Below are 16,921 nucleotides of genomic sequence, written 5' to 3'. Positions count from 1 at the left end.
TTACCTTTATTGTAAAAACCAGTTGAAAAGCTCAAGTTGCTGCTGCATTCCCAGAGCTTGGGATTTGTCCATTTAAGATGGCTAGACCCACAATTTGGAGGAATCTGTGTGTCTGTGTTTGTGAATTGAGGAACAATTAAGTTCAGCAGGTGCACACTGAGAAGTAGGAGAGGCACAGAGCATTTCAGCCCAAAATTAAGTTCAGCAGGTGCACACTGAGAAGTAGGAGAGACACAGAGCATTTCAGCCCAAAATTAAGTTCAGCAGGTGCACACTGAGGAGAGACACAGAGCATTTCAGCCCAAAATTAAGTTCAGCAGGTGCACACTGAGAAGTAGGAGAGACACAGAGCATTTCAGCCCAAAGTTAATATCTGGATTGCTCTGGCTGGCTATGGATATTTTCTGCAGTGTATGACATGCAAAGCTGGGAGGCAAGGAATAAGATTTAGAGGGAGAGCGAGAACAGATGCATCTCTGCAGGTCAAAGGCTTTGCCTGGGAGAGGGGAGTTGTGTGCTCACTCAAGAACCTGTCTGAGGGCAGATAATGCACCTTTTACTGTGTCTGCATGCCACAAAACGTGCAAGTTGTCCTCAGAGCAGTCACTGCTTGGAGGGCACTGTCACCTCAGCATTGTTCCCCTAGAACAGGCACCGGACTGGGTACTGTTCCACAGTACCACCTCCTAGACACAGCTCAGGATGCCTCTCTTGAAACTGTGAACTCCTCCAAACAGATCAAAAAATAAGAATTTTGTATGTTCTCCTGCAGCATTTAGTGCAAAGAGCTTTCACTGCTAACCTGCTGCCTGAATTATCACCAGAAGATTTTCTGCTTGGATTTGACACATTTATTTTGATGGTGGAGAGCGAGACCGACGTGATTGCTCTGAAAGGGACCTGAACAGATTTCCTCTCAGCGGTCTGTGTCTCTTCCCATGAGATTGGGAGCCCTTTGATCAGCAATACTCTGTTAATAATTTATATTAGCATTGTGACTTGTACCCATAAGCTGACAGACCAGTGGCACTCCTGTCAGAACAGGAATACTGATGCAATACACCCACAATTGCTCTTCACTGGAAAATGGTGTCACATGAAACAGCTTCTTCAGGGGCTAAACTTCATCATCTTTATTCTGGGTCCTCACAGGGCAGCTCCTGAAGCTGCTCATGCAATGAACTCTTACCATGTTTGTTGCCTACTTGGGCCACTCACTACAAAAACCGGGACAATTCATGTTAATTTTAAAAAATGCCAGATGCTGCTGAAGGTCCTGGGAATAGTGGTATGATAAAAAAGGCAAAAATTGTTTTCAGTATCTCAGATTTCCTGTTTTGTTTCCCAGAAGGATTAATTTTCTTTTCTCCTCCTTTTCTTGCTGACACGCTTGTAGAGACCCTTATTATTTTTCACATCCCTTGCTAAATTCAGCTTCAGCTTTCCTGATGCCATCCTTACATATTTTGCCAGCATCCCTAAAATATTCCCAGGATACACACCCCTGGTTCCACTGCCAGTGGAGCCTCCTCATGCCCAGGTGAAGGAGCCCAGCCCCTCCTGCCTCTCCAGCTCCAAAGGAAAATGTGGTTTCTCATCAAAATTATTTCCCTGCCTCTATTAATGCTGTCCCTGAAGACAGATGTTGGTGAAGAGATGAAGCCGCTGCAAGGTAGTCCCTGGAAGTGGGAGGGCTTGTCAAGCTTCTTGGGCTCTCCAATATAATACTTAAACTTTTTTATTGATTTGAGAAAAATTTGAGGGAGTTAAGTGCATTCCCAGAGCTAATTGAACCTATATTTCTTCATGGATACGTGAGTCAGACAATCCGAGTGTGTATTGCCAAATATAGCGATTGTGCTCCATCAAAAGACGGATGCTGGAGCACAACAGCACACATCCCAAAGTCTTGCTTTAATTAACCACTCAGAGAAATGATAGAAAGGGCTGTTTTCTGTGTATCTGTGGAATAAATGCTGTGTATATTAACAGGAATGGCAGCAAGACTGATGAGACAGAGAGGAAAGACAGAGGTGAGCAGAGCAGTGATTCTCTGCCGGGTTTATAAGATTACAGAAGGTTAAGGGGTTATAAAACGATCTTAAAGATCATCTGGCCCCAACCCCTGTGCCATGGGACACCTTCCACCATTCCAGGCTGCTCAAGACTCCAACCTGGCTTTGAACAGAGCCAGGCTTGAGGCATCCACAACCTCCCTGGCCAACCTCTTCCAGTGCCTCACCGCATAAAAGCCAAGAACGTTCCCCATTTAATTTATTCACCGCAATAATTTCCCATTGCCAGGCTGCCTTCAGCACACCTGGAATTCGCATCTCTCCCCTGTGGGGATGCATGAAGCCACCCAAGAGTGGCGCGCATGGTGCCACTCGGGGAAGTGTGGGGGGGACGGGGAGGAGGAAAAGGAGGAAGAAAAGGAGGAAAAGGAGGAAGAAAAGGAGGAAGAAAAGGAGGGGAAAAGGAGGATGATGAGGAGGACGCGGGGAGCGCTCCGAGCCGTGAGGGCTCTGAGAGCCGTGAGGGCTCTGAGGGCCGTGAGGGCTCTGAGGGCCGTGAGGGCTCTGAGGGCCGTGAGGGCTCTGAGGGCCGCCAGGGGGCGCCGCGCGCTCTCGGGACGCGGGGAGCGCGGGGATTGGGTGGAGCCCGCGCGCGCGCGGCGCTGATTGGCCGGCGCGGGCCGGAGCGGGCGCGCGGCGCCGCTTCTTAACGCGCGTCGCGGGGCGGCGGGAGCGCTGAGCGCCGCGGGGCCGCTGCCGCTGTCACCGTCCCTGTCGCGACATGAGCGAGGTGAGCCGGGCTGAGGGGGACGGGGACAGCACCCAGGTGACAATGTCACCTCTGAGAGGCTCATCCCGCGCTGCCAACGCGGGGAGGTCCCGGGAGAGGGAGGGTCTCAGCATCTCCCCTTACGCGCGTCCCCACAGGTGTGTGCGTGCTGCAGAGCACAAGGCGAGGTGGTGCTTTTGGAGATTCCTAATTATAAACCCGCGATAATTTCTCTTACCTACCCACCCAGAGGTTTCCTGTGTCGGAGGGAGGGTTTAGTTAAGTTGTAGGAAAGTTGGCTGCTGGAGCTCATGGAAAAAACCGCTCTGTTTTTGGCTGCGTGCTGATGTAAACTTTGTAAGGAGCGTCCTGAGAAGGATTACAATCGAGGCGAAAAAATGTAAATAGTGCCAAACGTGTAAGGATCACTTGTACCCTTGTAAATAAATAAGCTGAAATTTTGTGAAATTTTGCACTTGTGGGGTTTGCTTGCCTTTTTTTTTTTTTTCTTCCCTCTGCAGTGGAAAAACTCAAACTAGAATATTTTTAGAATTTTAAATGTATTGTTAGACAGAATGACTCCTTAGGTTCAGCTGAGAGATCCCACATTCTCTAGCTCAGCTCATCCTTTGGGAATCAGCAGAGGTACCTGTAACCCAGCTTTTTTGGACGCTGTGTGTTACAAAACACCTGCTACTCCGTTAACAAATGGGATTTTCCTTTTTTAGAAGCAAAATCGGGAGTGACACGGGATAAGCTGTGGCTGTTTGCTGTGCAGGTGTTACACTCAACTGTGGTTTTCCAGGAGATGAAAAGCAGGAGCAGCCTGGTCTGTGGTGCAGGGATTGGTGAGGAGCAGCTCACATTTTGGCTTTCAGGTCATGTCAGGTGGGAAGAGCAGAGGAAATCCTCATCTCTGCTGCCTGCAGAGTTTTTTCTGATTTTTCTGATCTCTTCACGACCTCTCCTCTGCTGCTGCCTGTATTTCTATCAGCCAGCTGGAGTTCATGCAGTGTTTGTTTGGGGTTTTGTTGCCTTTTTTTTTGTTTGTTTGTTTGTTTCAGCCCCTGTGACTTTGCTGCCCAGGTTGGCTAAAGGGTGCTGCAAGATGCAGCAGCACTAAAATTTAATTTAAATTTATGATTTGGGGGAAAATCTTATGGAGCGGAGTGATGCTTGAGTGGTATTGCTGTATCTGCTGTAACTATACAAGGAATTCTTGTCCCAGCTTTGTGCTGGGTTGTGTTTGCTCACTAATGACCTTTCATAATTTCAATTAGACTAATTGCCTTTTGGATTTAAAGAGACACAGTGAAGATAAAGATCCTCCCTGCTACCAGCACAGGGGATCTTTATTCCCAGAGCATTTGTTTGTGCCTGACAGAACTGTATTCCTGGCAAACCTCTGGAGCTGGGAGATGTTTCCCTGGCGCAGAGCTGTGTCCTGTGCCTGTGATACTGAGCACTGCACTCAGTGTCTTCGGTGCTGCTGTCATTCCCCTGACAAAACTGGGGAGTTAATCACTCTTAGCTCCAGTGAAGAAAAGCCTCCCTGCTGTTCCTTGCTGTCAGCTCTTCCCCAAAAGGCAGAGGAGAGCAACTACAACACCCCAAACCACCTCACTGCAAAAGATTATTAAAATATTGAGGCAAAAACCCCTGAGCAGAAGGGAAGCTCTTGGATGACTGCTTGCTGTTGGGGAGGGTCTCAGTGGTTTTAGCTTGCAATGCTGTAATTGAAAGATACTTTTATTTTTGGCTTAATCTGCTAAAAAAAAATTTGTGGGCAGGGTGATTGAAAAGAGGCTCAGTTAGAGCCTTCAATAGATTATCCCACATACAACAGTGTTGGGAAAATGGGAAGGTGTTTGTGTTTGTTTGTTTTTTTTTTTGCTTTATGTTACCAATTGCCTGGATTTGAGCAGTTCTGGAAATGTGGCCACAGAAATCTCTAAGAAGAGCTTTCATCTCCCCAAATTATTTACTGAGACTTTGCATGAATTCTCATTTTACTGCTTCAAGCAAAATGAACTTTTCCTGTTTATGGGCAGTGATTAGGGTGATTTATGAGTGTGGTGAGCCACTTCAACAGGCTGTACAGAGCACCTGCGGCTACCCCTGGATCCCTGAAGTGCTCAAGGAGAGGTTGGATGTGGCTCTGAGCAACCTGGGATAGTGGAAGGTGTGGAACAAGATGATCTTTAAAGAGGTCCCTTCTAACTCAAACCATTTTGTGATCACCAGTCTCCTGGAAGAAAAACCTGAAGAGGAAGCAGTTATTCATCTGACTGTAGTACTTCTCTGTTTTCTAGCAGCTATCTTATATTTTTTCAGGAAGCATAAAGACCTTTTCTGCAGGAAGAACATTACATTACTTTCTCTGCAGTATTTCTCTGAAAATGTGTTTAATGAGTTCCTTCTGCTGGGCAGAAGTCTGGCCCTATAAGTAGTCAGTGGGAATGTGAGGTGTAAGAGTTGACCTAGTGGCTTTACAAATTGTGATTTATGCTTCCAGCTGCCTGCTTTAGTGGCAAACATATCCTTTAGCTGTATGGGAATTCCTTGGGAATGTCAGTGCACATTGAAATGCATTTTTAGCTGTGAAAGCTGTCCTCCAATAACTGGGGAGCCTTTTCTGTAGGTCTGTGGCTGTTCTCTGTTGTTTTTAATGAGCCTGGAGAGGAGAGCTGTGCTGAAAAGTATCAGCTGCTGCCAGTGAGCAGCCATGAGATGCAGCCTGGCTTCCATTAGAGATCTCCAGTCACACAGGCTGAACTGGGGAAGAGATCTTGGGTGGTGTGCCCACAGACCAATGCCAGATTGTTACACAGCTATTCTTCTTTCTTTCAAGATTTTTTTATGGAAGAACACAGAGAGGAGAAAGAGAAAACAATTTCTATTTTTTCTCCTTGTTTTTTTGCATGTAGAATGTGTTTAGAAAATTATTTATCTAGAGTGATTACTTAATTAAATTCTAGTGAAGATTCTTTGAGCCTGATGGCCAATCTAATCTACTTAACTCTAAACTCTCACGAGATGGTCACAAGCTGTAAATCAATTAGATATAGTAATTTTAAAAAATTTGTAGTTTTAGTATCTCCTTTAAATAAAATATTAATGTATTATAATATAGTTATAATAAAGAAATCATTCAATCTTCTAAACAAGAGTCAAACATCATCATTTCTTCCCACCGAGTTCACCTACATTTACAATACCAAATCTTTATTCACAGTAGCAGACTCTAGACTCACATCTGCCATCAACTCAATTCACCACAGGGAATCCTGTCACCTGGTCAGTCATTTAACTGTCCTGACATGTTGCAGATGATGTTGGGTCATGGTGTTCCCCTGCCATGAGGCTTCACAAGAAGCATTCAATCACACAGACATTTTTATGATGTTCACTCTTGCCTTCTGTGTGGAATGGTCGTGGTTGTCATCAGGAATCAGCTCTGGGTTTAAGAAGGAGAGCATTTAAACAATGTGGTCTCACAGCCCTGGGTGCTGCTCCAGTGGCTCAGGGATGAGCAATCTCCAGCAGAGATTACCTTGGATGCATTTATTTCCTTTTGATTTTAAAATATCAGAGTGGTTTTCCAGGTGTAGGGGACAAGCTCAGCTTCCATAGGTGTTATTTAGGTGTGTGACTTTAGGAGAGCCATTTGGGAAATCTTTTTGATTGCCTGAGGCACCTGTGATTGAAGAGTGTGCACTGGAAGAGCCTTGTACAGTGTGAGTGAAGTGCAGCACTGATTGCCAGGGTGCTGATGTGCACCCCTTGAGTGGTGTGTACTTTGTGCCAACAGCCTTTTATATTTGAGAATCAGCCTGGTTACCAGACAGCAGCAAGAATATTCTGGCTTTCCTTTGGAAACAGCTGTCAAGCAACCAGGCACATGAAATTCAGTGAGCTGTTAGAGGTCTGATTCCGTTACTTGGGAAGGTGAAAAGCTGGGGACTTGATCTCTGCATAAATGCAGAATTTTTGGTCAGGCTTTGAAAGTGGGATAACTCTGGGGTCAAAGATGTTCTTCTGGAAAAGGAGCTTTGGCAGTTCATGAGGTGTGTCTGTAAGCCTCTGCTTTCCAAACAAGTGATAACCTATGCTTTGGGCATATCCCACAGCAGGCAGGCTTGGAGAGAGTGTCCTTTTCCCTCAGAGTTGAGGGAGAACCTGGAACATGTCGCTGTCCCTCTGGACAGGTGTGTCCAGCAGGAGGCTGTTGGAGAAGGACAGGGATTGTGTGAAATGTTAGGTGTAAAAGGAGGTTTTTGGCTGAAACTGTCTGCTTCAGATGGTTAAATGGTAAAACTGGGGTTCTTTCCTGGGTTGTTCTCCTGAATTCCATTGAAACCATTCCATTGGAATGTTATTTAGCATCTTGGAACCACATAGACACAAGGGAGGATTATACAACCATAATCCTGATGGCACTAAATCAGAGAACTGCTGTTTGTGAGGGAAGAACACACCATATTTGTTTAGTGGAGCTCCTGCTCTCTACTCTGGTGCTTCCAGTCCTGGAGAGTGTCTGAGCCAGCCCCTCACCTTGGGGAGCCCTTCTGGTTGCATTTTTCAGATACTGCCATGACCCTAATTGTTAATTATTTGCCTTATCATACCCACAATAGGCACAAAAAACCTGCAGCTCTAAAAACCCCAGCAAGAACATGGCAGAGAGGAGGAGGAAATTCTGCAGCTGTTACAGGATGGGGGTGGGATCGATAAGCGCATGAACATCAGTTTTTAATTTTAACTCACATCTATTTATTAGCTGCGTGGTAAATTGCAGCTCAAAAGAGGAGGAAGAAGGGAGAACAATAAGTTTTACATCTGTCACTTTGCCTACTCTTTCCATCAGTGTGGTTTCAGTGGGATCAAGCATCTTCTAAAATAGCACTTAGAAGTGATGTTGGAAATTGATCTTAATTTGATGACACTGGCAGAAGCTCACGGGTTTCTTGCCATGTATAGAATGCCAACAGATTCAGGCAACACACTAAAAAAGGACATTTAGCTTTAATAATGTGCTTTGATATCATGATTCCTTGTAAAAGAGTAACTTACTCCAACCTTCATGCTGCAGGACTTGACTGTACAATATAATTTCAGATTGCAAAGGAATATAAATTTCCAGTCCAATATCTCTAAATTGTAATGAATTTGCAAGCTTATAGGACTCATCATCCAACAGTTATTACATTATCTGGATCATGCTAGTGATGAAATGTGGTGTGAAGTAGCAGTTCAGCAGGAACAGCAGTAGCATTTCCATTGAAAGTTTCTGATTTTTCTGTTGTGTTTGTTTTTTTTTTTTTTTTTTTTTTAATTTGAATAAAATATTTTATTTCCAAACCAGCATTTGCTCTTGTCTGTCTCAGTGTTTTGTAGGGATGGTTTGGAAAATGTGTTTGGATGTTTTGCCTCTAACTCAGCTATGGAATAGCATGTAACAGAGTGGGCTAAACACTGGGTATGTCAATTCTGAAATACCCCATTGGCTGAAGAGGAAGGGGGAGAGCAATGCCTTCCTCCAGCCTCTCACTAATAACAGAGCCTTAAATTCCCTGAGCCAGGTGCCACATTCTCTGCAAGGCACAGGGTCATCTCATGAAGATAAACATACATTCCCCCTCCTTCTAGAAAGATCTTCTGTTCTTCACTTGTTTGGATATTGGGTTTCTAAATAAATAAGAAAATATGGTAGATACCTATAAACTAGGTCAAATCATAAATAATCCCTTTTTAACTTTGTCTTCTGATTTTAATTCAGAAAAACAATCTCTAGTTCTCTTATTAAAAAGAGGTGGAAGGCAGATTATAAACATTAGTCTTACTAGCAAAATAAATGGCAAGCCACCTGGAAAGGAAATGGGTTGTGAAACATTATAAATGACAGGATTTGGGGTCAGAGTTTATCCCCTTCTCCATGTCTGCTTCTTCACACTAAGTCTACTTAGAGGTAAATTGGGCAAGTGTCACACAGACCAGGTCTTTGGCTGATGCTGTCTCACCTCACAAATTCATACCAAGAGGGATAAAGCCTTATTTATGTACTAGCATAGAATTTGGAGAGAGAAGCACAAGTTTAGTCAGAGAAGAAATGAAAATTGTCTGCCTACATGACTTGAATGTTAGTTACAGCTGAACTGTCTTTCCTGTTAAAGAGAAAAGTATTACTTTATAAACACCGAATGTTCTTGCATTATCACCTCAGTCTAGAGTGCATGAAATGTGACCTTAACCAGTGGTGTAGCTGACACAGATGCTGTAACAGTAGACAGAATGATGTTAGAGAGCTCTTTTGTGAGAGATGAAAGTAAGAAACAAAAGGAAAAAGAAGAAAGTAAAAAAACTTGCCAAAACTGACGTCCTTCTCACTGACCTTGGGGACCTCAGAGATCCCTGGGCTGAGCCAAGGAGCTGGTGAGAAGGGTGGAAACACAGACTCTAGCTCTGCCAAAAAGTTTGGAGGTGTGTATTTAATACCTTTAACATTGAGTTTGAATGTCCAAATGCCTGCTGAGCTGCTTTGTCACCAGCCTTACCTGGTGTTTCTTGGCTGGCAGTTGGATTCTTGGTGGGTTGCCACAGAAGTGGAAAGCTGCAGCAGTAGAACCAGAGAAACCTGAAATGTGGTCAGGTTATGATGGTTTAAGTTTGGAAGGAGTGAGCAGGGCTGTGGAGGTTCATGTTGGATCACTGCACGACAGGAATCTCCTAAAATAAAAGAGAGAGATCCCTTTGGAGGTCCTGGCTGGCTGCACACACTGGTGTGGATGGATTTGTAGGGATTTTGGGTGCACCTTTTCTGGGAACAGTTCAGGTATGCCCAAGCCAGCGCTGACCCTGGAAATGGGACAAATCCATGTCCTGCTAAATCAGCTTGACAAGAGTTCACAGGCTCCTCTGGACTGAATCAGGGGGTGGAAGAGATCTCAAAAGAAGATTTGGGGTCTGCACAGCTTCAAAATCTCTGGGCAGAATGTTGGGAAGCTGGCAGCTTCACTGCTGATATCTGGGGATGATTTTTGCATCTCCATGTCTCAACAAAATCAGCCTCGTTACCCAGCAGCTACCATAATCTCAACAGCCTTTTTCCCAAAATGCAAGTGTGTAACAGCAGATGGAGCAAAAATTAATAGATCTGAGGACATAATTGAGGATTTTGAGGCTATTAGGCCTTTTCCTTGTGACACTCAGGACATGTGTGTCCAGTGATTTGTGAGAATGGTTTTCACGGACACCATAGCATTTTTTCATTAAATGTTTGCCTCACCAGGCAGTAGGGTGAGGTTGGTTTGGCCAGGTGAGTATCAGGGTACAATGCCTAGATAAATATGAAAACACATTTTAAAAGGCTGAAGTCCAAATTTAGGTGAGAGGGTACAGAGGCAGAAAAATAACTCTTATAAAAATCACATGTGAATTTTACTGATTTTCATTCTCTAGCCTTAATGCTTCAAGAAATGGGGTTCTTTTTTTCTCTTGGGGATTTTTCTTTCTCTTTTTCTTTGCAATAGCCAGCATTAAATTGCCCTTGTATTAAAATACAGAATACTCTGCATGTTGACTGTAAAGGACATAATTTTAACATTAATGGAAATGCTCTGAATAATTACTTTTATTTGAACTTTTTACTGTAGTGTTCCAGGAGGAAATCTGTTTCTTGGAATTCCAAAAGAGTACTTATAAAATGTGAGGTCGAGGGAGGGAGAAGATAAACTGCCAGCAATTAGAAGCATTAAGTTGATGGGAAGGAAGGAGGAGGAACGATGGCTGGGCAGGCAGATGACATGGGGGGGAAAATGAGCCATGTGGCTTCATGGCTGCTTCACACATATCACTGCTGCAGTCAGAGCTGACAGATACACACCCCTGGAAGAGAGCAAACATATTGTTGGCTTGGCACATTTGAGAGTGCATGTGCCAGCACACATGTGCTGCAGTTTAAGCAGGGCAGCCAAATGCCTAAGGCAGGCCAGCTTAATGCCAATTTTAATTTGCCAGTCAGACTTGGCTAGTTATCACTTCTTTCCTTCAGCATATTTTGCAAGCTACTGGAGAGCACTAACACCCAAAGCAAGCTGAATGAGCCTCTCAGGATAGATTACAGGAGCTCCTCTCTTTCTCACAGGGCTTTTATTCTGAGCATTGCTTTGTATTCCTTCTGTGGATCAAAAGCTTTGTATGCTTCTGTCCTGGAATTGGACTTAGAGGATGGATCTGCAGGTGTGGGAACATTGGTAGCAAAGGTTCTATCTTAATATTGTGAATTGCAGAGAACCCATATTACAAATTACCTGAATCCTAGCAATAGCTTTTGCAGTCATGCCATGTAAGTCTTTAATAGATGTTTTTGTCTGACTGCAGCGTGTCAGATCTAAATCTGCTTTCTGCATGGAACTTCTAAGGAACCTATTTTCCCTCTAGTCACAGGATAAGTATGGGAGACTATTACCAAAATGCATGACTTTTCTTGTAGGAGCACCCTGTTCATGTGTGAATGAAGTGTAAATGTTTTTCCTGTTATTTCATATGCAAGGCACAAAGTGCAGAATGGAGCCTGGTTCATAATGTGAGACTGAAGACAGAGGGAATGAAAGAGGATTACATGGAGAAACTTGCAAGTTTTCATTGAACTTGAATTGGAAAACACATTTTATAGAATCACAGAATGGTTTGGGTTGGAAAGGACCTTAAAGATCTTGTTCCAACCCTGCCTTGGGCAGGGACAGCTTTCACTATCCCAGTTTGCTCGAAGCCCTGTCTCACTTGTCCTGGACACTTGCAGGAATGGGGCATCCACAGATTCTCTGGCCAGCCAGTGCCTCCCTACCCTCACAGGACAGATTTAGTCTTAGGGCAGGAAACCTGCTCTGTCTATGCTGGGACCAGGAAACCTGGGAACTCTTACAGCTTTTCTGTGAAAATTGCTTTCTTATCTTCTCTGCTGCTGTTAGCGATGAAATGGATCGCAGCAACAATTTCCCTGAGCAGCTGCAGGATTCTCAGAGTTTCTGATTTGTGGAAATCCCAATTTTCTGTCCATCTCTTGGACAGAGGTGGTGACCTGACTTGTCTGCTGCTTTATCTGATTGCTGTCCCTGATTCGTGGCCATCAAGGTGACCTTGTGCCTCACCCTGCCCATTTTCCTTTCACTGTGGCAGGGTTGTTCCTAAAACCTTGGCTGTGGTTTTCCCTCTTAGTGCCAACAAAGAGCTCTGCTCTGAGCCACATCCCCCCCTTAACAAAGCAGCTCCTCTAAAGCTCTCAGCGTGTCATTCCCCATCCAGATTGCAACAATGCTGGGCAAATCCTCTGCTGAGCAATGCCCCACATCAAGGGCAGCTCCAGCAGCCCATCCTGGGTCCCCCTGGCCAGGAGGAGCCAGCTGTGCCAGCTTTGTGTCACCCCCCTGGGCAGGGCTGCCAAGGCTGGGCACACCCAGGGTCCAGAGATTCCCTGGCACTGGAATGACCCTGGAGAAGTCCCTGCCATCCCAGCAGATGGTTGGGGACTGCTCCCAGTCGCTCCCTGTGACTAGACCAGCTTCCAGGGGTGGCTGGAGCAGTGGGGTAAGTGATGCAGAAACATCCCTGCCACTTGGTCTTGCTCTTGTCTTGAAAATCAAAGACTTTGCCCGAGGCTGAAGGCAGAAAGTTCCTTTTCATGGTGGCTTGAAACTGCCATAATTAATATTTTTGGAAAATCCTGGCTGGCCCAGTTACTAGAGCAGTCTAACTGACTGTGATAATACCTGTTTACCTCTGAAATATGTAGGGAGACAGCAGGGAAGTAACATTTTCTTTTTTTAATTGTACAACTGGAAATAAAAACATGCCAACAGAAAAAAAACAAGCACCAGAATTTTTGCAGTCTGGGAAGAAGCAGCCTGTTTAAATAATGACAGCCAAAATGATCAGAGATGAAGCAATTTGTCAGCACTGAGTTTTGCTGTGAATAATCCGAGCTGGCCCTTGAAGACAACCTCTAACTCAATTACAGCTGGGTTTAGAGCTCAGCAAATTGCATTACCCAAAACTTCATGAGGGCTCGGAAGAATAAAATATAAAGTAAATTTTTTGCTACAAAACCACTATCCATAATCAGTTATATTATGCCTAGGCAGGGACTCTGACACCTTAATTGGCTTAGGACACTCTTCCTATCTGGGGATGCTGATTTGAAAGATACTCAGGATATTGGCTGTATCCAAATGCTGTTTGAAATGATTGAAATGATCAATAGAAACAGTTGAAATATGTATTTCTTTTTTTAGCTGGATCATTTCAATGATTGTTTTCAACACAGCTCTGCTGAAGGGTTATTTTTAACTCGAATAATTTCAGTGCTCCTGTTTTTCCGTGTGACCTTGCAAACAATTGTATCCAAAGAAATGAGGCCTTGGGGATGGGAAGGTGTGGCTGGATTGGGCTCTGATGGGAAGTAGGAGTTCTAAAGGCAGGTTTCCTGCCCAAAAATATCTTTTTGGAACTGTAATGCCAGGTCTGATGCTACCAATAGATAAGAAGTAATAGGAGGAAAAAAATGGAAGAAACCACCTTAAGATAAATATAAATAAAATAGATAAAGATAAATAAAAACAGTTTTTATTTATGCCATCTAGCTTAATCTATTTTTATGTAATTGAAATATTCCTTCTGGGTCACCTTGTAAATGGATAAAGAGGAGACCTCAGTGTAATTGGGATATGGGCTGTATCACCCATGTCCAAGTGAGAAATGAGGTCACTTTTTGGCAAGTGATGTGAGAAGGTTTTTTTGTAGTTGATTTTGCTCTCTTTGCCCTTTGCTGAACAAAGCCCAACGTGCAATTCAGGGAAATTTCACAGTACCACACTGAGGTTCCAATTCCACTAATAAAAGTAATTCTGTTGAGTTGAAGACAACTCCTTGTGCACATCTGAGTTAGCCCTGTAAATAAACCATGCTGGATCAAATCTTCCATTTTCTGCAGGGAAAAAAAAAAAAAAAAAAGGGATTACTTCTCATGGCTGGCATGGTAATTAACAGGATTTGGGAAATACATTCTTGCAGCTGCTTTCAAAATTAACTTCAAAGATTCCATTAATCCCTGCCTCTAAAAAAAAAAAAAAAAAAGTGATTACAATGTCTTTGGAGAAATAATGTTTTAATTCAAAATATGCTAATAACCTAAATATTAAGCAAGCTACTGTTTGTGCTAATTACGTTGATTACATTTGGTGTTGGTGTAAATATTCAGTTTACAACATTATATGGAATCTGAATACAAAATCAGCAGGTTCTCACTGTGCTGATTTATAAATTACAGCCCAGCATCGGCAAAAGTGGGGCACAGCTAAAGTTCTTTTCTGTGCTATTAGAATATTTAAAGCCAGCACTGTAAGTAGGTTCCTCTATCCCAGGCAGTGATTTCCTCAGCCCATTTTCATCAGATGCCTCCTAATTTATCCTGGGATCTGTCCCAGCCCTGTCCCAGCCCAGGAGGAGCTGGAGCTGCTGCAGAGAGCCCAGAGGAGGCTCCAGGATGAGCAGAGGGATGGAGCAGCTCTGCTGGGAGGAAAGGCTGGCACAGCTGGGATTGTTCCCCTGCACAGGAGAAGCTTTGGGCTGAGCTCAGGGTGGCCTTGCAGGGCCTGGAGGAGCCCCAGGAAAGCTGGAGAGAGACAATTTCCAGGGCATGGAGGGACAGCACACAGGGAATGGCTTCAGACTGACAGAGGGCAGGGCTGGATGGGAGATTGGGAATTGTTCCCTGGCAGGGTGGGCAGGGGTTGGGATGGAATTCCCAGATTCCCCTGGATCCCTGGCAGTGCCCAAGGCCAGGTTGGACACTGGGCTTGGAGCAGCCTGGGACAGTGGGAGGTGTCCCTCCATGGAAGGGGTGGCACTGGGTGGGATTTGAGGTCCCTTCCAACCCAACCCATCCCAGGGTTCGAAGTGTGCTCAGTGCTGAATGAATTTCTGCTCTCTCTGTACACGCTGAGCGTTTACCTCAAGCCAGAAGTTCTGTCTGGACAAAAATTAACAAATCACACCTCCTAAATTGAAGTAAATGCCCTAAGCCTATGAGCAGCTCTGTGATTAAGCACTCTGTGTGCATTTTGTGTAGCCATGTAAATAAAAATGTGTGTTCCACATCGGCAATGGCTACACTGCAAACAACACCATTTGTAGTTATCAGAGTCTGGGTAATTTTGGACAGATAATACTGTGGTTTCCAGGATAACAGTGTCATTTGTGTGCATAACCATGTCCCTTCAGTGACTAAAAAAGTCACAAAAAACCACTGTCCCTCTGTCAGCTTGAAGCCATTGCAGTTAGAATCCCATTGGCTCATCTCAGCCCACCTGCATAGTTTTAATTTATTAAAATAGCTCTAGGAAAGCCTTAATAAAATCAGGTACAATCAGAAGCCCAGTCAAGTAGAAAACTGTCTGACCCATGAGGATAATTACAGGAGTTGTCAGAGTGCCAGGGATCATTTAGCTTTGACAGCCAGGATGGAAAGATGGATTTTGGTGCTCTTGCTCTGGCAACATTGTGCTGCCCTGGCAAAGCAAAACAGACAGAAAACTGGCTGTGGAAAACTCCCTTGGAGTGGAGAAGCTTGCAAGGAGGAGGGGATACATAGGTGAGGAGGTATAAGTTGATAAATATTTTTTTTTTTCTGTCAGGCTGCTCAGAAAGCATGGTCTGTGATTTCTCACAATGATGTGTAAGACAGTAGTAACAGACATGTTATCAGATTTATCCATCATTCCAACAAAATCTTGGCTAGGTGTTCTCTACCTGCTGCAATTCCCTTAAATGTGACCTTTGAAGGACACTTTCATCTCATCAATATTCAGTACCACATATATAAAAATACGGGGAAGAGTGGAGGAACTTGTAAAAGAGGCACAAGTAGCTGTGTGGAAGAGTGAAGAAGGTTTATTTGTGTAGCATCTTGTGCAGTTTTTATTGCTTTATCCAACCTCCTGTCGGGGGTTCTTCAGCCCTGTCTGCAGATGTTCTTTAGGTGACTGATGTGAGTGAACCTGTACGTCACAGAGTTGGTTTGGGATTTGCCATCTGTCAGTGCTGCAGACCAGTTTGGAGAAGAAATAATTAGAAGGAAATGAGTGAAATGATAGAAGTTGTGCCTGGCTCTCCAGCAGTGCACTTTATCACTCCCAGCTGCTCATTTCTGTGCTTTCTGATATATAATTCCAAAAAAATATAGTGGTGCTAAAATTCCAGTCCCGTTACTTAGAGGCTAGGAACCCCTTGCAGCTTCAGCAACCAAAATATTTTTGTCACAGCAACATAATTTTTCCTGCTCTTAATTTTTATTTTTAAGCATTATGATTTATTTTGTCCATTCCTAATCCAAATTATTACTGTGTTGTGGCTAAGAGTTGTGTTTTTCGCACTTCAGGGTGTGAAATGCTGAGTGCCACAGTTTCAGGTTGGTACATGGTGTTACAAAGAGGTAGTGACACAGAAATCTCCAGAAAAGGGAGAATTTAACCTAAATAATCATATTGAAATCCCAAATTCTGCAGAGTGTAGCCACTCATCTGAGGTCATACTGCTTGCTTCTTGCCCCTACTTAAATTCTGGATTTTCATTTAGATTCTGATGTATCTCCTGATCATTCTGCTGTGATTGGGAAGCTTTCCTTGCTTGGAAAACACAAGTCCCTAATCAGATATTTTCAGTGACATTTTTATTTGCAGAAAGATCATAAACTCCATAAAACTTTGAAATTTTTCAGTATTTTTTTTTTCACATTAAGGCTGAAACAGCTGAGGTTATTTTTTAATTAAGGCAGAATACTATAAAAAAATAAGGTCCATATGAAATAGTTTAGTTGGATTCAGTTTATGTTTCTTAAAGAGAAATCTTTGTATGGAGAAGGGGTGGTGATGCAGAGGGAAGGTTTGCTTGGCACAGTGCTGGCAAAGCCACAGCTTTTTTGTGTTGCTTAGTACCAATGTGTATTTCCTTTTGTCATACCTTAGGGTATCAAAACAAAGCTTAGGAAAAGCTTAGGATATGCACAAATTTCCCTGCTGCTCTCCTTGCCAATACAGAACATCTTAAATAACCTTTGTGTTTGTGTCACCCTGTCAGTCTGTGC

General features: G+C 43.8%; 1 protein-coding gene across 1 annotated transcript in view; it reads left to right on the top strand.

Annotated features, from left to right (window-relative positions):
* Nucleotides 1–2,751: 2,751 nt before the first annotated feature.
* PCP4 (Purkinje cell protein 4) overlaps nt 2,752–16,921 on the top strand; it is a 48,238-nt gene continuing 34,068 nt past the window's right edge. The window contains exon 1 of the mRNA NM_001197258.2: nt 2,752–2,805. Coding sequence (NP_001184187.1) covers nt 2,797–2,805 — 9 coding nt within the window. The 5' untranslated portion in view covers nt 2,752–2,796. The remainder of the gene's footprint in view (nt 2,806–16,921) is intronic.

This window comes from Taeniopygia guttata, chromosome 1 (genome assembly GCF_048771995.1).
Source record: "Taeniopygia guttata chromosome 1, bTaeGut7.mat, whole genome shotgun sequence".
Taxonomy (NCBI): domain Eukaryota; kingdom Metazoa; phylum Chordata; class Aves; order Passeriformes; family Estrildidae; genus Taeniopygia; species Taeniopygia guttata.
This window is presented reverse-complemented; position numbering and strand designations above follow the sequence as displayed.